The 21,913-nt window shown below is 49.3% G+C and overlaps 1 protein-coding gene across 2 annotated transcripts in view; it reads left to right on the top strand.

Annotated features, from left to right (window-relative positions):
• LOC146337326 (uncharacterized) overlaps positions 1-20,324 on the top strand; it is a 73,525-nt gene extending 53,201 nt beyond the window's left edge. Inside the window, exon 2 of one of the 2 annotated variants that reach the window (XM_084816458.1) lies at positions 19,552-20,324. In XM_084816458.1, the coding sequence (XP_084672584.1) occupies positions 19,552-19,808 (257 nt within the window). In that variant the 3' untranslated portion in view covers positions 19,809-20,324. The remainder of the gene's footprint in view (positions 1-19,551) is intronic. The other variant, XM_084816459.1, reaches the window with a different exon arrangement.
• Positions 20,325-21,913: the final 1,589 nt, after the last annotated feature.

The raw sequence follows: 21,913 nt of genomic DNA, 5'->3' as shown, positions 1-21,913 counted from the left end.
AAAGATGTGCAGGCTTTCAAGATCTCCAGATCTCTTTGTCAAGCTTGATGTTGCAATGAACAGTTTGGCTGGGTGCGTGGGGGGGTAGGAGGAGGGAGAAAAGAGGCCGACTGGATTGTGTAGAATTTAAGATTTTTCTGCAGAGAATCTTAAGATGGTATGGAGTTGGGTTTGCAGACCGTCAAACTGGACTCTGCCAGGTCTTGTGAGGGTTTCAGGTTCTAGTCCCCTAGGACCACTGGGAACAAGAAGGTGCTAGACAACTGTTAATCCTCCATTTTTGAAAATATAAAATTGAGCTGTTAACTCAAAACTGTCTCCATCCTGGGTGAACCAGAGTGGTGCCTTGGTTGGTGGAAAACAGAAGAAGAGATGAAGTAGGTAGTCTTTATACTAACAACTCTGGAGATAAATTTAGATGCTGTGCTAGGTAAAAACAAGTCAATAAAAGCCAAAATAGGCAGTTTTACCTAGTAGTTGGAGGAGATTAACCCCACAGCATCTAAAGTTAGCTCCAGCTTCATTAATTTAAAGACTGCCTAGTCTAAAATTACCTAGCTGCACCACTGCTTATTGTGGTGCAAACGGCCCTCTGCATGTTCACAGAAACACTCTCCTCTTTTATTACTTTGCTTGCTCCAAGGCTGACCTCTGGCACATGGAAACTAGTTCTGCAGCTAAATATTTGTGGACTTGAACTAAGCCCTGGGAGTTGCCTGGGAGAGGCAGCTTACTCCCTTTCATGGGCCTCTTTAAATTGGGCTGCAGACTTTAAATATATATATATATATATATATATACGCGCGCACACACACACACAGACACACACCTTTAACTGGAAATGTTGTGGTGTTAAGAGAGAGGTTGTTCCTACCCTTTGGGAGCCTGCGGCTTTTGTCACAAAGCAGCCATTTGCTTGTGGGATTATAATGAGTGACTCCGATCCCATCATTATACAGCACTTCAGTTTTTTTGCTTTCGTTTCCAGCAGCCAAGCATGAGTGATGGGCTGATGTTCAGGATCACATGGGAAGTGGGAGTGGGGAGCCATTTCCAAAAGGCCTTCATTTGTGTGCTGTTTTCAGCATGTTCCAACCTTCCCTCTTATTTCTTTCTACCTCAAAGAAAACATTCTTGTTTGTCAGACACATCCAAGTCCAGCTGGGAAGATGAAGCAGCCTCTTCTGTCAGGACAATAATAAGGAAAGAAAACTAAAGAGGGGAGTTAGAAGGGAGGGGGGCAGGAAGAGCCCTTGAGCCTTCTGGGGAGGCTCAGCACAAGGACTTCTGATCTCATTGCTGGTGTTTTCTCCAGTAAACTACAAGTGACCTTTGTGGGACAGCAAAATTGTACTCTCTCATCCTGGGGTTCCTTCAAGAAATGGGAGACAACAATGCTTACAGTAGTAACAACAGAAATAACAATTTGCTGCCCTTTCATGATACCTGATCACTCACTCTATTTGAGAAAATAACAATAATGAATATAACAAGGGATAAGGCACAACACATAGGATTTCCAATCTACTGTTACTCCAGTGTACAAATATATCCCACCAGTGATTTTCAATAAGAGCTTACACTTGCTTAGACCACTTTAAATCTCATTCTCATCTCGACAGCATCATTCTAGCACATGCAGCATCTCTCAACAAACATTCAGTTTAGCTTGCATTTCCTTCTTTGTGAAGTAACACTTACTGGCACCCACAGAAGGTTGAGCCTAACCTACAATACATGTTTAAACACATTAGCTAATTCATGACCAGACAGACAATCCTCAGCCAACACTCATTCTCTATTGCCGGTCGCACACAGTCACTGCATCTTGATTTTTACACGGGAGAAGCAAATGCTATTGTAGGTTTTAGGTGGCATATAGGACAATCTGTCTAGCAGACTCAAAGGACAGGCATTTGATAACTAAGAGGAGTAAGAAGCTCACACTCCTACATGGCAGGAACAATAGCCACAAAAACAGATATAATAAAGACATTTTCTCTAAAAGCAAAAACAAAGTTACTGAGCACATTAAACACATTATTCACATTTATGCAACTTGCTTGATCTAAATCATTGTGGCACCTTCACCCCTTGGGGGCTTCACTTAATCGATTCCACCCTTCTCATATGCTACTACAAGGTGGGGAAGAAGGACCATGGGTGCTACCAAGTGGCCATCTGGGGAGCAACACAAATGTTCAGTGTACCGAGGTCAACCAGCCAGTCTCCACTTTTCTTTTTCAACATTTGGGCCTGATTTTGGAGTTGTGCAACATCTTCAGAAGTTGCCATGGGAGACCAGTTTATTGCTGAAGGGAATAAGGCAGTAGTTCTACAGAGGGCAAAAAGTTCTGCCACTTGAGCGGAAGTACAGTTAGGCAAAATAATTGTGTTCTATTACAACATGGGAAGTACAGACAGCATATCTCTTTAGCATTTCTTTGACACAATCCACCACCTCACTTTGTCTAATGATAGAACCGGCCTTGTTTTGGTGAGCATTGTTGGAAGCAGGATAGATTTGTTCATTCGACCTTTTGTTCTTTCTTTCTTTCTTTGGTCTTCAACAACTTTTGGCTACTTCAAAATTCTAAAGGTTTCCCTGAGTGTGTGAGAGAGTGATGGTATGCCTCCCTCCCAGGCCATCCCGCAAGCCTCATGGCAGATCCATAAGCTGGATTGTAACCCTGAGTCCAAGTCCACCACTGTCTTCACTACATTACACTAGCTCCCATCCTGCCACCTTGACTCTAAGGCTTTCTTCACACGGAGCTTTTATCCTGCGATTGAGATTGCTCCTTCACAGAAGTTTGTGGGCTCTTTACATGACACTGTGACCCTCCAGGGCATCTCCTGCACTAAATGCCCTTTGTTCCGTTTTTAAATACATTGCAGATAATGAGCTATCAAATTACCCCGTTGTGTTCTGCTAGAGTTCCCCCTGTGAAAAGGGGAAAGGCAGCAAGAAGAGGAGCGAGAGCAATGAAAGACAATGGAAGACTCAGATACGGGGAGAAGTGGGGGGAAGGAAGCGGGTGAAAAAGGGAGTCGTAGTGATCCTGCATTTAAAACGGAAGCAGAAAGCCCCATTTTAAATTTTAGGCTGGCGTAGAGATGCCCTCCCCTTCATGGATCACTGCCTTGTTGTGGCGAAGGGGCTTGCGTAACTCAGTGAAGCCATAAGCTATGCTGTGCAGGGCCACCCAAGACAGACAGGTCATGGTGGAGAGTTCTGACAAAATGTGGTCCACTGGAGAAGGAAATGGCAACCCACTCCAGTATTCTTGCCAAGAAAACCCCATGGAACGTATCACAAGGCTAAAAGAGATGACGCCGGAAGATGAGCCCCTCAGGTCGGAAGGTGTCCAATATACTACTGGGGAAGAGCAGAGGGAAGTTCCAAGTAGCGCCAGAAAGAGTGAAGCGGCTGGGCCAAAGCCGAAAGGACACTCGGCTGTGGATGTGTCTGGTGGTGAAAAGAAAGTCCGATGCTGTAAAGAACAATATTGTTTAGGAACCTGGAATGTCAGATCAAGGAATCAAGGTAAGCTGGAGGTGGTCAAAGATGAGATGGCAAGATAGAACATCAACATCTTGGGAATCAGCGAACTAAAATGGACAAGCATGGGCGAATTTAATTCAGGTGACCATTATATCTACTACTGAGGGGAAGAATCCCTTAGAAGAAATGGAGTAGCACTCATAGTCAACAAAAGGGTGGGAAAAGCAGTACTGGAGTACAATCTCAAAAATGATAGAATGATCTCAGTACAAATCCAGAGCAAACCATTCAGCATCACAGTAATTCAAGTCTATGCCCCAACCACTGAGGCCGAAGAAGCTGAGGTTAATCGGTTCTATGAAAACCTACAACACCTTCTAGAACTAACACCAAAAAAAGGTGTCCTTTTCATCACAGGAGACTGGAATGCTAAAGTAGGAAGTCAAGAAATCACCGGGATAACAGGCAAGCATGGCCTTGGTGTACAAAATGAAGCAGGACAAAGGCTCCTAGAGTTTTGCCAAGAGAACATGCTGATCATAGCAAACACTCTTTTCCAACAGCACAAGAGGCGAATCTACACATGGACATCACCAGATGGTCAATATCGAAATCAGATTGATTATGTACTTTGCAGCCAAAGATGGAGCAGCTCTATATGGTCAGTAAAAACAAGACCTGGAGCTGATTGTGGCTCAGATCATGAGCTTCTTGTTGCAAAATTTCAGTTTAAATTGAAGAACGTAGGGAAAACCACTCAACCATTCAGGTATGACCTAAATCATATCCCTTATGAATATACAGTGGAGGTGAGGAATAGATTTAAGGGATTAGACCTGATAGACAGAGTGCCTGAGGAACTATGGACGGAGGTCCGTAACATTGTTCAGGAGGCAGCAACTCAATCCATCCCAAAGAAAAAGAAATGCAAGAAAGCAAAGTGGCTGTCTGATGAGGCTTTACAAGTAGCTGAGGAAAGAAGGGAAGTGAAAAGCAAGGGAGAAAGGGGAAGATATATCCAACTGAATGCAGAGTTCCAGAGAATAGCAAGGAGAGACAAGAAGGCCTTCTTAAATGAACAATGCAAAGAAATCGAAGAAAACAACAGAATGGGAAAGACTAGAGATCTCTTCAAGAAAATCGGAGATCTCAAGGGGACGTTTTGTGCAAAGACAGGCATGATAAAGGACAAAGAAGGCAGGGACCTAACAGAAGCAGATGAGATTAAGAAGAGGTGGAAAGAAGACACAGAAAAACTATACAGGAAAGATCTGAATGTCCCTGATAGCCATGATAGTGCGGTCACTGAACTTGAGCCAGACATCCTAGAGGGTGAAGTCAAGTGGGCCTTAGGAAGCATTACTAACAACAAAGCTAGCGGAGATGACAGAATTCCAGCTGAGCTATTTAAAATCCTAAAAGATGATGCTGTTAAAGTGCTGCACTCAATATGCCAGCAAATTTGGAACACTCAACAGTGGCCACAAGACTGGAAAAGGTCAGTTTACATTCCAATTCCAAAGAAGGGCAACACCAAAGAGTGTTCAAACTACTGCACAATTGCTCTCATTTCACATGCCAGCAAGGTTATGCTCAAAATCCTACAAGCTAGGCTTCAGCAGTATGTGAACCAAGAACTACCGGAAGTACAAGCTGGGTTTCAAAGAGGCAGAGGAACTCGAGATCAAATTGCCAACATTCGCTGCATCATGGAGAAAGCAAGAGAATTCCAGAAAAATGTCTATTTCTGCTTCATTGACTACACTAAAGCCTTTGATTGTGTGGATCACAACAAACTGTGGCAAATTCTTAAAGAGATGGGAGTACCAGACCACCTTACCTGTCTCCTGAGAAACCTGTACGAGGGTCAAGAAGCAACAGTAAGAACCGGACATGGAACAACCGATTGGTTCAAAACTGGGAAAGGAGTACGACAAGGCTGCATATTGTCGCCCTGCTTATTTAACTTATATGCAGAGTACATCATGAGAAATGCCGGGTTGGATGAATCACAGGTCGGAATTAAGATTGCCGGGAGAATTATCAACAACCTCAGATACGCAGATGATACCACCCTAATGGCAGAAAGCGAAGAGGATCTAAAGAGCCTCTTGTTGAGGGTGAAAGAGGAGAGTACAAAAGCTGGTTTGAAAGTCAGCATTACAAAAACGAAGATCATGGCATCTGGCCCCATCACTTCCTGGCATATAGAAGGGGAAGAAATGGAAGCAGTGACAGACTTTATTTTCTTGGGCTCCAAGATCACCGCAGATGGTGACTGTAGCCATGAAATTAAAAGACGCTTGCTCCTTGGGAGGAAAGCTATGGCCAACCTAGACAGCATAGTAAGAAGCAGAGACATCACCTTGCCAACAAAGGTCCGTCTAATCAAAGCTATGGTTTTCGCAGTAGTAATGTATGGCTGTGAGAGCTGGACTATAAGGAAGGCTGAGCGCCGAAGAATTGATGCTTTCGAACTGTGGTGCTGGAGAAGACTCTTACGAGTCCCCTGGACTGCAAGGAGGTCCAATCAGTCCATCCTAAAGGAAATCAACCCTGAGTGCTCATTGGAAGGACGGATACTGAAGCTGAAGCTGAAATATTTTGGCCACCTAATGCGAAGAGAAAACTCCCTGGAAAAGACCCTGATGCTGGGAAAGACTGAAGGCAAAAGGAGATGGGGACGGCAGAGGATGAGATGGCTAGATAGCATCACCGATGCAATGAATATGGACTTGAGCACACTCCGGGAGAGAGCGCAGGACAGGAAGGCCTGGCGTGCTATGGTCCATGGGGTCACGAAGAGTCGGACACGACTGAACAACTGAACAACAACAAAGAGATGCACTAACTGCGCAAAATGGTCCTCTCCTGATAACTCATTCCAATCCACCTGCCAGCCTGAGTCTCATTAAATAAGCAGGAGCGCGTCCCTGACTTGAATGAAATGGTTTGTAATTGATAAATTATGCAGCGGCACCTGCCAGCCCTGAAAGGCTGAGTCGCTATCAGCTGACCCACGAGGGACACGTTTGAATTTTTATCAGAGAGCCTCTGCTTGCTTTAGGTACCTTGCATTGATTTAACAAGACTCCTGGGAACAGGGCTGAGTTTTCTAATTATATCCTCTAGATGAAAAGAATCAGATATGAATATAATGGATATATTGTCTGCTCAAGATAACATTATAGTAGATTTTCATAGAGTTTGTCCTAGAAAGGGAGCCTGTACAACTGGAAGGCTCACCGCCCTTGTCTGATTAGTCAAGGTGCACAACATACTGTTCTTTTTCTTCCCACTTTCTTTCCTTACATCATCAAACCTGCCAACCTTTGAAATCCAAACAGAGGAACAATTCAGCTTCTTTCTTCTTTGAAACCCTATCCCCCACATGCCCCCACTTCCTGGCTGGGTGCTTAAGGTAAGACCAAGAAAACCAGGATAGACAGCCCTAATAGATTCTAAGAAACAAAATCATTAAGCGGCTTCAGGTATACATCTGAGGTTTATCAAAGTGTATGTTAAATGGCAATACAGCCAAGTTCTTGATGGGCAGCATAAAAGAAATACTCCACACGTGTGTTTGTATGTGTGTCCAAACCTTTAAAGCATGGATTTCATGCGAGACCAACTAAGGGCATTTCTACACCAGCCTAAAATCCTGCATTTAAAACGGGGCTTTCTGCTTCCGTTTTAAATGCAGGATCATCACTGACTCCCTTTACATGCGCTTCCTCCCCAACTTCTCCCCACATCTGCGTCTTCCGTTATCTTTCATTGATCTCGCTCCTCTTCTTGCCACTTTAACTCTTTTCACGGAGGAAACTGAAGCGGAACATGACAGGGTAATTTGATAGCTCGTTACCTGCGATCTCTTTGAAAACGGAACAAAGGGCATCACAGGCATTGGAGGATCATGTCGTCATGTAAAGAGCCCGCAAACCTCTGTGAGGGAGCCATCTCAGGGGCAGGACAAAAGCTCCATGTGACGAAACCCTGAGCCTCACCGTGTAACTGATGTTATTCAGAAGAGGGTAAGGGAAACAAACAAATATCAGCCTAGGTAGCAATGCTACATTGGTTGTGTACAAACAAACTCCCTTTTATGCAGGACTCTGTAACAGAGAGTACTGTATCGCTAAACCCACTCCCAACCCACATCCCCTCTCCCTCCTATTCCAGCCCCAACCTCCACCCCAGAGCCCACTTGCTGCTTCCAGGGCTCCACTCTATGGTATTGCGGTAGGTGAACTCCATACTGGTAGTTGTAGTACAGGCACACAAAAGAGGAACTGGGAGGAAGTGGAGGAAGCGTCAGGGTGGCTGCAGAGTAACTGGGTCGGTTTTCATTTTAGTGTTACTGAGTGCCTGGAATAAAGACGCTTTTAAGTATCTGCCTCTGGTCTTCTGGAATTCTCACAGTATGACACACTCCCAGTCCTCCTGCCAGCCTCCAAATACAGACTCCCCCTTCGACTCACACAAACGTCTATCCTCCCCCAAATTCCCCCCCTCCCATCCAGTCACACACAGCTTCGGGCCTAGCAGAATACTGCCATGATCTCACCATACAGGCTTTACTTTGGGGTATGTATTGAAACACCCTTAAAACCTGAGTTCTGTGGGAGACACACCAGGATTAACAATGTGGCAGATTTTATTCATGAGAAAGAATGGAAACCAAAGTAAATATATGTGTATAGCTGAGTTCAGTGTCAACGTATGGTACTCACTTTTTGAAAGCACACCTTTTTATATAGAAGAGGAGATGCCATCCCATAGACCAGTTCCTAGCCTAAGAACCCCCTCCACCCCGGTCCCAGGCTCACTCAGGGCTTTTACTGACAAACCCCAATGGCCCTTTCCCCAGCATTTAGCCCTCCAGCAGACTCCCCCCCTTGCATTAACGTCCCCACCCCCAGTTCTCCCTTTCCAACCATTTGCACCCAAGAACACAGTTCATCATGTCTTAATTACAGGGAGAGAGAGATGGAGAGATACATTAATGGTTCTTAATTTCATCAAGTTAACCAGGGAGGGACACTTCCACTCACATCTCTCCAGTTCTTGGACCATTTTGCTCCCATTGGGCCAGCTGAATACTCCCACTGGCAGCCAGGTCTTGGAGACAGGCCACTGTAATGATTTCAGAAAACCTCCTTTGGTGGCTGAAAAGCAAGTTTTTGCAAAACAGCATCGTCTCTCCTCCTCTTCTGTTCTCTTTCCTGTGGGCCTAATAAAAGTTGTCCTTGATGTCACTTTTCCCCCTCCTGGCCTGAACTCTACTAAAGACCGTATTGATCATGCTGTCTGTAGTCCAATACATGGAAATGACCAGGCACCCAAGAGCAGCTCTGTAGAGGTAGGCTGCTCAATAAATATTATTAGAAAACTGAAAGGTAATTATGACCTCAATTATAGGACGCGTATTTCATCAAGGGCCTTTTGCCTGGAGATGGAAGCACTTAGTCTTAATGGTTAGGGATGAGGCTGGCTTCTGGGCCAGCCCCTGTCTCCTAGAAGAGGGCGGCAGGCTATCCATTTTATAACCAAGCATGTGTCTTAATGGGTCACTGATGGCCCTTTCTCTGGCAGGTGGGAGGGGACTGTTGTGCCAATTTGGGGAGTGATTAATGTACATGCGGATAAAGACCAGGGAGTCAATGGGGGGAAAGCACAGATCACTTCCTAATAGACAGAGCACAGTTCCAGCTGATGGGGCGGGCACACCTGTACAGATCCAGCAAGCTGCATGGGAGAGTGTTTCCTTCATTAAAGAAACCACCAGCAGCATGGAAAAGGCCCCCAGCCAGCACACATTCAATGAGACTTCCAGACAATTGGCATATTCAGAATAATCACAGGCTAGGATGACTAGTCATGGGGGTGGGGCAGTAGCCTTGTGTTGGCTGTGCATAGTACAATTTGTAGACAAGAGGAGCTTTGCTGGGGGGCACCCTTGAAAGGGGAAAGCCAGCAGTGGGCATGAAGCGTCTGCTTCGCATGTGCGGCAGCCTCCCGGGGTCAGTTCCCACCCTCTCCAGCTAAAAGGAGGGGCCTCCTGTAATAGACCTGAGAAGGCCTCCCTTTGCCTGAGGCCACAAAGAGCTGCTGTCAGTCAGAGTAGGCAGTACTGCCCTAGATGGATCAATGGTATAACTCCAGAGAAGGCAATTCTAGACTGTGGGGGTGCATGGTTAAATGTGTACTCACACTACCCCAACCCCAACTTCCTGCCTATCACATTATGGAGAAAAGTTCTAACTTGGCCCATTTCCTGAGATGCTACTTTTCCTACATGCAAGGAGCCCCCGCACCATTTTTTGTTTGAAGGAGCATTCAGACATGCAACTTTCAGTCTAATGGTGGATCTGTGTGATGCGATTATCCCGAGTGTGCAGTTCAGCGCATGAACTCCATTGATGTCATACTTCTTGTAATTGCACAATAGGCGTTTCACTTGTGGAAATAGAATAGGACCATGTTCTTCTAGACTTCACAGGCCGAGGTGAAGAAGACAAATCACTGCCAGTGTTCCACACCCCACCCAGTTGTAGCATTCAGAAGCTTCACAGCATCCAGAAGAAAGAGTTTGGGGTCAAGCCTAGGCTGTGCACAAGTCCGTTGACAGCAATTGCTTTTCCACTTTCACTGGCCAGCATTTGGTTGCCCATATGTTCTCTTTGAGATGGCGCAATCCCCCTTTCCTCACACAAGCTCCTCCTGCCCCCTATAAATAGATAACTTTGTTCCTGCCACCGATTCATCTGCACCTCAACACCCATGTCTTTAGCACTGTGAGCCGTGATGCAAATTTGGGGTTGGCAAAGAAAATGTGGGACTGAGGACTGAATCACGTCTCCCCTGCTACCCCTTCCCCTACAAATGAATAAATGGGTAACCGATGTCACTCGTAGAATTTGCAAACTTTGGAGGTATTTCTTACAGGCTATCATTTTTCTCCCGATGGGAATGAGGAACAGTGCCTGACACATGTCCCGGATGTTGACACATACTGCAGGCATAAGTGATGGCTGTCAGGCAGTTGTGAACAGATCCTTCATCTCTTCCTGTTTCATGTTTGCAAATGTCTCAGAAGGACTGAGCTGTAACTGGGTTGATGTCAGAAGCACAACTGTCAGCAGGTTTCTCTGACTTCTTCAGCGTACCTTCTCTGATGATTTTATCTGAGATGTGTTTGTCTCTCTGTGTGCAGCATTAGGTGTGGTAAGCAAATGCCAGGGTCCACTGGGCTGATGCTGTCATCCCTTTTTAATTCTTTTTAAAGCTCCCCCCCCCGGTCTCAGTGCTCACCAGAGAAATGCTGGGCAAAGTGGCTGCAGGACCTACTGCCATCTTCATTATTCCAGAATGCCTCCAGGACCCAGCAGTGTGCAGGAACATTGTTGTATATGATTCAAAATAAATTTGAATTACGTCTTCCTGAGATTAAAGGAAAAGCAGCATAAGAGCTGCCTTGCTGGATCAGACCAAAGTGCTAACTAACCCAGCCATTTGTTTCCAGCAGTGGGAAGTATGGTGGTGGTGGTGGTGGTGATGGGGGTGATGGGCATCCCCTGTTCTCTTCCTAGTCATTTTGGTGCTAGCGACAACTTACTTGCAGATACTCGTTTGTGACAGGTGGTGGCACCGTGATTTGGAAGACCCCTAACAGCAGATTCTGTAAGATAAGTGCAGCAAGCCTTGCTGCAGGATGTGTGGGGATGAGAATTGCATTACAGTGGGGTTCCACTCATAGGAGCTCCTGACATAGTATGGGGCCACTCCCCAGAAGGTCACTTGTTTCCTCTTCACTCTCAGTTGCTCCCTTCCCAGGCGCTTCTTAGTTTCCAGGTTCCTTCGTTTGCTGTTTTACATGCTCTGGAGGCTTAAACCACACTGTCCTACTGTGGGAGAACGATTTCCCACTGGAGCAGCAGCAGCGTGAAGCCTCCCCTCCCCTCTGGTCCTGACACCAGGGCCTTGCCTTTCCCCAGCCTCCCCTTATTCACTGCATGATTTGCTTTGTGTTCTCATTTTATATTCCACAAATGAGCATAATAATTAACAACTGGTTTGTAGCATATGAAATAAAAACACAGCATAATGAGTGGGATAATGAGTTAGTCTAGAGCCCACTTGAATTAGGATTATGGAACATAATTAGGATTATGGAGAGCAGAGAGGCCCAGCACTGAAGCTTTCCCCATCACTGCACCTTCACGCTGGGAAAGAGGTATGTGTTTATTTCTAATTATAATGCAGTTAGCAAAGGTATAGGAGCCCTTGCCAAGGAAAAAAGATGGCAACCCTTGAACATAAAACACATCTTGCTATTGTGCCTCACATTCTTCTGGCTGGCTCAAGGTGGTTAAATGGTGGAAAAACAAAGAGCGAACCGGGGACTTCATTAAAGGGAGCAGGCAGGCCTTCCACCGTTGTTTCTCTCAAGAGCCTTCCCACTGGGATCCCCCATTTCAAGGCAGTTTCCACCTCATCAGTGCCAAGGTACATCACAGCATCATTATAACCTGCCCCAGAAGTCCAAGACAACTTTGCATGTTGCTACTCTCCTGGAGGCGTGTTTTGCTCAAACCAACCCAATTCTCTTAGGATCTGCCGACTTCCCCTGTGCCTTTTTGTAAACACACCGGAGGCATCCTTTGAAATGGGCAGACTGGCGATTTCCCCACTAATTACAGGTATGGCGAGGGTCCCCTGGAGGGCCCCCCCCCCAGTAGCAGGTATCCTGTTCTGCTTTCCTGTTGGATACTGCTGGATAGTTTGGGTACTTTAGCAGTGCAGGGTAGGAGAGTGAATTGTGCTTTGTTTGGGATTGATTTTAACTTTTCTCTCTCATGTGGATGATGTTCTCACTCCTCGCTTTGACTGCCTGGTATCTCATGTGAAGCTGCAGAAAATCTTCCCTTGATGTTATGCAGATCTTGTATGGCACTCCTCTCACTGGAGCAAACCCGCCTTGGGAAATAATCTTTCAAACATACAAATTAAGATATTGCCTGCACTTGTTTGGGGGATGAGGCAAACCTGTTTAATTGTGAAAGCAGCAGTCAATAATTTGGCTTGGCAGGTGGGGGTCGGAGTCTGGTTCACATCTGTGTTGGCCTTGAAAAGCATTTTTGAGGAAGCTCAGAGGTTGTGTGTGCATGTGTGTGTGATGCTTCCTTAAAAAAACATACTCCTGTAGAGGAAGAAAGGGAATTTTCATTTTCAGCAAGGAGGCAGGAAGGGAGACTTTGCAAGCTAGGAATACTGTTAAGTGGGGGGTGGGGGTGCTCTTTTATATGCATTTAGCTGACGCAGGGATAACTCTGCCCACCACTCCATAGAGGTCTGCTATCTACACCTCAGACTTAAATGGCCTTAATAACCATTCCCACCCCAAGGGAACCCTAGCAATTTTATTTCTGCCAGGGGAGACTTAGGATCTCTCACCGATTTCACCAAAATTCCCAGGATTCTTAGGGAGAAGCTGTGACAGTATGGTATAAAACCAACATAAGTTTGTGGTGTGCATATGCCCCTTCACGCCTGCTCCTGTTTCCTTCAGTTTATTCCAGTCAGCTCCAGGGGTTATTCTTTGACAGTTTCGCTGCCTTCTTCATGCTCTCTCTCTCTCTCTCTCAAAAACTCAATTCCTGCCTCTCCTTTCTGACTCCTGCCTAGTTATGATGAAGGAGCTTTCTCTTTCCTGTAAAATGCAAGTTGCGGTGCAATCCTGCCCTCGAGTTATGCTTCCTGAACAAGCAGAACCAACTCCCCTTGTGCCAGCAGGGCACAGTGCGATCCCGCTGGCAGAGTGATGCCCTGGCGTTGGCAGGATGCTGCCAATGGCAGTCCAAGTGCCATCGCCTCGAAGAGCAGAAGGCGGGGTGGAGAGCAGAGCCCCTAGCGCTGGAGGAGCAGGCGGGTGAATGGTTCGGGGATGGCCGAGGGCGAGGGCTCTGGGGTCCTCCCTGCTCTCCACAGGGTGCTCCGGAGGGGCAGCCACTGCGCGAGTCTGTCGTGACAAAACCAGCCAAGTGTCTTGCAGACCTAACAAAGTTATTATGGCATCATATGATTTTATTATTTATTTTATAAATGTAAGGCAACCTGCAATGAAAACCTAAAAACAATTTTAAAACTTTAAAACACCATAAACAGCAGAATTAAGAGCAGGAGAAAAGCATAAAAATATAGTGTGGAACGAATACATTGAAGATACTTAAAAACCATGTGGAACAAAAAGGGTTTAACAGCCCACTTAGAACTGAACAAAGAAGGAGCTAGTCTTCCTTCCTCAGGTGGGGAGCTGCCACAGAGAAGTCCCTAGTCCTTGTTCCCACCAACCGAGCCTCTCTTGCTGGTAGGAGATACGGAAGGGCCTGCAAATAAGATCTTTAACTACAGGCAAGTTCTTATGGGAGGAGGCACTCGTTCAGATTTCCTGGTCCCAAGCTTTATAGGTAAGCACCAGCACATTGAATTGTGCCTGGAAACAAATTGGCAGCCAGTGCAGCTAGTCAACAGCACGCTGCCAGAAAGTAATTTGGCCTCTGCATTTTGCACTAGATGTAGGTCCAGAACGCTCTTCAAGGGCAGCCCCATGTAGAATCCATTATAGGAATCTAAACAGGCCTGGACTTGAGTCCCCATTACTTGCTCTGGGACTTTGCCCAGAGAAGGATTGGAGACTGGCCAGTAGTTAGCTAAGGTGGTCGGATCTAACAACGTTTTGCTTTTGTTTTTTTCATAAGTGGCCTTACCACAGCTTCCTGCAGAGGAGGTGGTACCCAGCCTAGCCCCAGGAAAGCATTTAGTATCTCTAACACCCAGCTGGGTAGTCCCCCTCTGGCAGCGTTTACCAACCATGATGGACAAGGGTCCGGTAAACAAGTGGCTGGCCTCGCTCCTCCAAACAGCTTGTCCACAACCTCAAGATGAAACTCATCCATCAAAACTGGACAAGCGGCTGCCTCTGTCACCCCCCCGCCCCCCAGAGCCTGTGCTCAGTGTGGGGTCCAAGTCAGAATAGAGGCCAACAATTTCATCAGCAGTGTTTTGCAAACGCATCGCAATGGGTTGCTGAGAACTCCCCCTCACCACTCTGGGGCCCGGAATGTAGCAGCCCCCTTATAACTTGAAACAACCCCACTGGGTGACACGGGGCTCATGCAATGGTGGCAGAAAATAACGTATTCTTTGCTCCCACAGAAGAGGCCTTAAAATTAGCTTTGTCTGAGTTCGTCCAGATTTGTGCCAGGTTTTTCGCTGCTGACGCTCAAGCTGACTGTCTCTGTGCTTCATTGTCTGAAGTGCTGTTCAAAAATCAAGGCACCCAAGCCCTGCACATTGGGAGAAGGCATGGGGAGGGATCGGGCCAGTCGTCTGGGTCATTTGTGGCCAGCCCTGAAACAAGGAGATGAGACGCAGAAGGCTGGGTAAACTCGGGCCACAACTTTTTAGGTGACATCAGTTCAATAGGTGATCTGCAATGGTAAAGACAGTGTGGGATCCTGCTCTCTCACAGGGTGGGCATACCCGGCGCTAGGCTGGAGGCAGCAGATCTGCTGGCCCTGCCTCCCAGCACTTGTCCAGGAGCATTTCTGCACCAGCCTAAACCCCCACAACTTTACCGGGGCTTTCTGCTTCCATTTTAAATTCAGGGTCACGATGGGCTCCCTTTACATGCGCTTCCCTTCCCCCCCTTATCTGCGTGTTCTATATGTTTCCTTATAGAGCTGCTAGATGGCGCTGTGGTCTAGCGCCTCTTATTCCGGGATTTCCTGTTTTCATGAGTAAGCTCAATGCACTGTAATTTGATAGCTCACTATCTCTGATCTTTTAAGAAATGGGATAAAGTTCATTTAGACACTCTGGAGGTTGACAATGTCATGTAAAGGACCCGCAAATTTCTGTGAGTAACCAATCTCAGTAGCAGGATAAAAGCCCTGTGTGGAAAAGGCCAAGGTGTTGAGGGGTGCCCTCCTGAGTCACCACCCCCTGAATCCCCCAATTCTAGGTGGGTGACTCACTTGAGCCCCGAAAGGGAGCCCTTCCCTGCCCTAAGACCCCAGGTGGCAGGTTCCAGGCATCCTTTTCACCGTAAATGCGCCTCTGGTGCTCACTGGTGCCCCCTGGACCGTTCCCTTCCCACATTGCCTGCCTATTGTGACCAAGTAACCTCGTTAACCCCGGCCACCTCTAACAGCCAATCGCACCCTTGGCTGACAACAAGGAGTAGCCGAAAAAAATCTAAGGCCACCAGCCAATCCGGCCTTGGACAAAAAACTCCTGCGCAGCCCCTCCTGGCAACCAGCACAGCTTCCGCTGCCTCCGGCATTGGGGAGGGTGGGTGGCGGCAATGGCACAGAGGCGGGGCAGGCTTCTTGGCCTGGGCCCCGCCCCTCCTGTGGTGTGCGGGGGCTGTGCGTGCACGTACTCCCCGCCCCGCACGTGCACCCCTAGGGGCTGGCCGCAAATGCCGCCCTGCCCACGGCCGCTGCTCGGTGTGGCCAAGTAGCGGGCTTCTCCCTTCCACAGGTTGACCGGGGCTTTGACAGGTGCAGCATCTCTCGCACCCTCAGCCAGGGGATGGATGCAGGATGGGTCACTGAGGCTCCCCCTCCTGGCCCACTAGATCTTGCCTGCTGCTGCGCCCGAAAGCCTGGTGGGCACAACTGGGTTGTGCTGCCCCTCCCTCCTCCCCATGCCAGGTTTCGGACACGCCAGCCAGATCAGTCTGTTCACCCAGGATAAAATCCTGCGTCGAGGACCACTCATGGATAACTGAATGGGCCTTGGGCAGCAGCATGTTATGACCCAGTGGGTTTATGCTGGAGCAGCCAGGACTCTGTTGGCTCGACGGCAAAGCAGAAGGAGGAAGAGCCACCAGATGACCCTCCCTCGTACTCCGCAGGGCTGTTCCGCACCCACCGCCACACCTCCCCCTGCCCGTGGCAGCTGAGGCGGCAACACCCCTCCTCCCCCTCCCCAAACACATGACCGGCCCGGCGCAAGCAGCAGGCCCACGATGCTGTAGCCTGCGGCGAGGCCGGCGGTGAGGCCGTGCGCGTGGGACCTTCCACGGCAGGGCTGGCTGCTCCCACAGCCCCACCGACCTTCGCTGCAGGCTCCGCGTGTGCCCACGCTCTGCCTGGCTGCGGCAGCTCTGGGGGCGCTTGACGGAGCTTGCTGCCCCCAGGCAGAGGCGCCTCTGCTCCTGATCCAGTTTGCGGTCCACCAGGCTGCTGCTTATTTTATTTACTGGTTTGTTACGGCATCCCGCCTTTTCCTCCAGGGAGCCCACAGTGGAGTACATGATCCGCCTCCTCTCCATTTCATCCTCACAACAACCCTGTGAGGTTGGTTTGGCTGAGAGTCAGTGACTGGCCCAACGCCACCCAGCGAGCTTCATGGCCAAGTGGGGCTTTGAACCCGGGTCACCCAAGTCCTAGACCAACACAAAATGGCTTCTTCTTCTAGTCCCCCTGCCCAGAGACTGTGGCTGTGCCAGTGAGGTCAGCTTCCCTCTGTCCGGCCTCAAGCTGCAATCCCGGGCAAAGAGCGGCGGGGCAAAGCCTTTCGCGCTCACCCTGCAGCTCACACCTCTGGCCAGCCCAGCCCCAGTTGCTGCTGCTGCTGTTATTCAGAGGCCTGTGCTCCTTTCCACAGAGGTATGAAGGCAGCGAATATAAAATGCAATGGCATAAAGACAACTATAAGTAGAACAATAAGGGCACACAGCACAACACGAAAGGGCACAGCTGCAAACCATGGCTGGCTGGGCCGTGCCTCAGGGCGAGCCTCTGCAAAGAGTGTTAAGGGGGCCTCTGAACGTCAGAGCTGCGGAGGGAGGCCTGTCTCTCATCAGTTGGCAAGCGCTCCCGAGGGTGGGTGCTGCAGCGAAATGCTCTGCTAAAGTGCTCCTGAGGCGAAACTCCTCAGAGGCGCCCCACGAATGATCACAGAGATCAGGCAGGGACATAAGGGGTGAGCCGCTCCCTAAGGTAACCTGGTCCCGAGGAGTTTAGGGCTTCACATACTAACAGCAGCACCTTGGACTTGACCCAGTAGCTTATTGGCAGCCAGTGCCGTCCCTTTATCAAGGGTGCAGCTTGCTGCCAGAAGGAGGCCCGGTTAGCAGCCTCGCCATGGCCCTCTGCACCAGCTGCAGCTTCCGGACCAAGCCCGAGGGCAGCCCCACAGAGAATGCATTACGACACTCCGGCCTTGAGGTTCCCAATGCCTGGACCACCTTGGCTAAGCTACCCTGGTCCAGGAATGGCTGCAGCTGGGCATGGCAGCCAAAGCCGGTAGACGACGCTCCCAGTCGCCAGGGCCACCCGAGCCTCAAGCGACAAAGATGAATCCAGGAGTACCCTAGAACCAGGCCCCTGTTCCAGAACTGGCCACTGACCCATTTCCTGGACCTGTGGCCAATCCATCCACCATGCTTCCATCGTGCCAGGGTGCAAGCTCAGTTCAAGCTTCATCCAGCCCACCACTGCATGCAAGCCCTGGCCCGGGGCCTGCATGCCACGCCTGGCGCAGATGTGAGATACCTGCCGGGGGGCGGGGAAGATTGACTCAGCAGACCCTGCCATCCCAGTCAGAGCTCTTCCCAGCAGGCACTGGCAGCTCGGAACTGGCCCGGCCCGGCTCCAGCTACATCGGGTTCCTTGGTGCCCTCCCCACACTGGCTGCGACTGCAGTGCCTCCCAGCGTTCGGGCTGGCCGGTGGGGGCGAGGCGCTCCCCAGTGAGGCCATTGTGGGGTGCTGCCACCCGTCACTGTTCTAACCTGGCCTGTGCCACAGTGCGGAGGGAGTGGCACAAGCAGCCACCCTGGCAGTCCTCACAACCGCCTTGCTGGGGCGAGAGGCTCCGTGACCTGGCTGCAGAGGGCTGGCCTCAGCAGGCACTGCCAGGAGACTGCTGACCCCGGCGGCACCCACAGGCCGTCTCGCCTCCTCTGCTATTTCACGTCTACATGAGCCTGCTTGGTGAAGTTGTCAGAGATCTGGAGTTGGTTGCTGTCCCTACCATGATAATGCCCAGTGCGCTCTCTCGTTTCTGTCATCTAATCTGAGGGAGCTGTAGAAATCCTGAACCAGTGTTGCTGGGCAGAATGGGAGCAAGCACAGTGAAATTTAATCCAGACAGGAGGGAGGTGCTGTTGGTCATATCTGGTCATATGGGGGGGGTGTACAGCCTGCTCCTAGTGGGATTGGACTCCCCTTTAGGAATGAGGTTCACAGCCTAGGGTGCTCCTGAATCTGGCCTGGCTCGGGGGTGTCAGGTGGTGGCTGTGGCCAGGTGTGCCTGCTTCAGCTTCGGGGGGGGGGGATGCCAGCTGCATCCTGGCCTATAGAAGATGGACTGAGCCTCAGTCATTCCTATCCTGATTACATCCATACTAGATTACTGCAATGCACTTTATGTGGACCTGCCTTTGAGGACAGTTTAGAAACTTCATTTGGTTCAAACTGGGGCTGGCAGATGGTTAACTGTGGAGTACAGGCTGAATCATATGACTTTGGTATTATCTAATTTTCATTGATTACCAGTTTGTTTCCAGGATCCGTTCAAAGAGCTGGCATTGACTTTTGAAGTCCCAGCTGACCTAGGACCAGCAGGGCATCTCAAGAACTGGCTCCTCGCATATGAGTGCTGAAGACTGAAGTCAACATCAGAAACCTGTTCTGTGCCCCTCTGCTGTCAGATGCATAGCAGGTGGGCATGAGGAACAGGGACGCAGTGGACATGGGTGACGAGACAGTTCATAGCAAGAGTACTCCTCCCCAGCCACACGCCAGGCCAGGCCCACCCAGCCCAGCCCCCACCATGCCCTGGCGCTGCTGACTACCAAACACACCACCCAGTCACACTGCATGCGCAGCACTCGTCATTCCACGGCCCTCCTCTGGAAGAACATAGGCAGACCACACACTGCAGGGGAACAGGCCCATGCTGCCCCTTCCCCCATGGAAAGATAAACGTGCAGCTCTGCGCATTCCCACCCTCGCTCTCTTTCTCGTCCAGCAGATGCAGCTGAGCCTGGAGAAGGCGGCGGCCATCCAGGAGCTGACCCAGTGAAGCCCAGGGTGCCGCCAGCAGCATCCCTGAGCGACCAGCCCTCCCAGCCGGCAGCCAGAAGGCGGGTCTGCCAGCGCGGCACACCCCTACGGGCAGCAGGGCCATCAGCCACGGCTGGCTACAGCTGGGGGCGGCCTCCCTGGTGCCAGGAAGGAAATCCAGAGACCTGCTACTGGACAGTTTTAAGGGTGATGCAGCAATGATTCCCCCCGCAAAAAACCTCAGTTAACAATATGTGAATCAGCTTTATGTGTGTTTTTCAGTAAAAGGTACAAAACAATGGGAGCATAGAGGAGGACAAGGATCTCCAGCCATTCACATGTCCACACCCTTACTTCCTAAAGGCACGTTATATCTAAATGGTATGAGGAAAAAGGAGAACATAATAATGATAACAGCTTGTATAATCGGAAAATAAGTTTCAAACAGCTATGTAACTTTACATTACAAATTAAATTTAAATTTAGATGGTAAGCTTCTAGGGGCAGAGACTTTTTGCTTGTGATTCTCTGAAAAGTACTACATATATTGTAAAATCCAAAGTCTGTGCATCTTCCAGATGCAGCTGAAGACATGGTTTATTCAGACTGTCTTTTGCTGACCAGCAACAGGGAAAGATAAAGTACACTGATTAGCATATTGTTATCAGCCCTGAACCTTTGGGATGAGGTAGACTATACATCCAAACAAACAAACAAATAAAACCATCAGATATGGACAACAGTGATGACGTATTTTTTTTTCTATAAAACAGTGACTGTATCATATGGATAGAATAAAGCCTCATGGCCATGGGGCTTACTCTCAAGTATGGGGGCTTACTCTCAAGTAAGCACAAAGCAAACATATGGAGGAAATTAGTGTGTATGTGTGTGTGGGGAGGAGAACAAGAGAAAAGCTGCTTTACTTAAATTTATTTACAAATCATCAGGACTAGCTGCTGCAAACAATAGCGGCAGCAGCGACTGCTCTAGGGCTCTTCCAGCTGCCTGCCCTGCCCCACAAGTAAACAATGGCGGCAGCACTGCCCCCCCCCCCCCCGCCACGCTCCTGCTGCTGCCATGGCCAGCAGCAGCAGCCCTGAATGAGTGGCTGGTGCTGCAGGGCGACGAGGGCAGCGCCAGGCGCGCAGGCACGGAACGGGACGGGCAGAGAAGCCGAGAGCTGAGGAGGAGAATGGCTGGCTCTGTGTGGCAGGCGAGAGGCAGCTGCCAGCCGCCCACACTCCCTTCCCTTGCTCCCTCCTCCTCCCCTAGCAGACCGGCCCGCCCGGGGACTGGCTTCAGTAAAAGTGCCGGAGCAAAGCCCTGGCGCAACCTGCCACCACTACACCCCTGCTGTAGATGCTGCAGGCAACCCATCAGCACTGAGCACCCACCGCACCAAGGGCGTCCAAGAGAACAGCACTCTGGCCTGGGATGTGCAGACAACCCACAGCCTTGGCTCCAGCCAAGGAGCCTGTTTCCTCAAAGCCATGACAAACATGAGCAATTTCTGTTCAGCGGTTTCTATTTCCTGGGACCTTATGCTTGGCCTGTTTGATTTTTCTTGGGTCTCTCTCTCCCCTGCCTTCTGGGGGGAAGCGATTATATATTTTTCTCCCTACATCCATCTTCTTCTACTTCTTCCTTGCCCAAGGAAACCTGTTGACAAGCATCAGACACTTTGAAAGTCAGTTGCCTGCTGGCATTGAAAATACGTGTTCAGGTTTCTGCCTGAACAGCAGCTGAATGCTGGGTGAGACACAGCACTGTCCTCTGCCCCAACCAGCAAAAGGAGACAAGGCTGTGGGCGTTGCTTGTTTGCAAGAGTTAAGCTCTGCAGTGACCAAGGCCCTTGCTTCTGGAATTCTGCTCCACATTTGATAACAATGACACCATGCATATTTTAAAGCACAGTGGAAACGGCTTTGTTCGGCTATCACAGAAATAACTCTGACATAAAGATCTTTTAAACATCCCAAAGTCACAGAGAAATGTTGCAAATGGGTTTGGTTTTGAATGTTCATTTTGGTTTATATCCTACCCAATATGAAAGGTCCAGGATAGGTTTCCACCTGCTTGTGCTGCCGGCTCACAGGGGACCAGGCGCCCCAGAGGGCCGCAGGGCTCCACCTGACCTCTGGCATTACCGGACGGAAGGCGGCATTTCAGCAGGCACAGCTGGTCACGCTGGCCCCATCATTTCCTCCCCCACCATATCCTCGCATGCTAGCCCCAGACCCCCAAAGGAGGAAATGCGACCATGCTTCCATGCGGAGCGCATGACGCATTAGTTTGCTGTCGCGGTTGTGTTGAATCTTTCAGAA

The sequence above is a fragment of the Heloderma suspectum genome, chromosome 11 (assembly GCF_057233095.1).
Source record: "Heloderma suspectum isolate Gila_16-S chromosome 11, 16-S_ref, whole genome shotgun sequence".
NCBI classification, from domain to species: domain Eukaryota; kingdom Metazoa; phylum Chordata; class Lepidosauria; order Squamata; family Helodermatidae; genus Heloderma; species Heloderma suspectum.
This window is presented reverse-complemented; position numbering and strand designations above follow the sequence as displayed.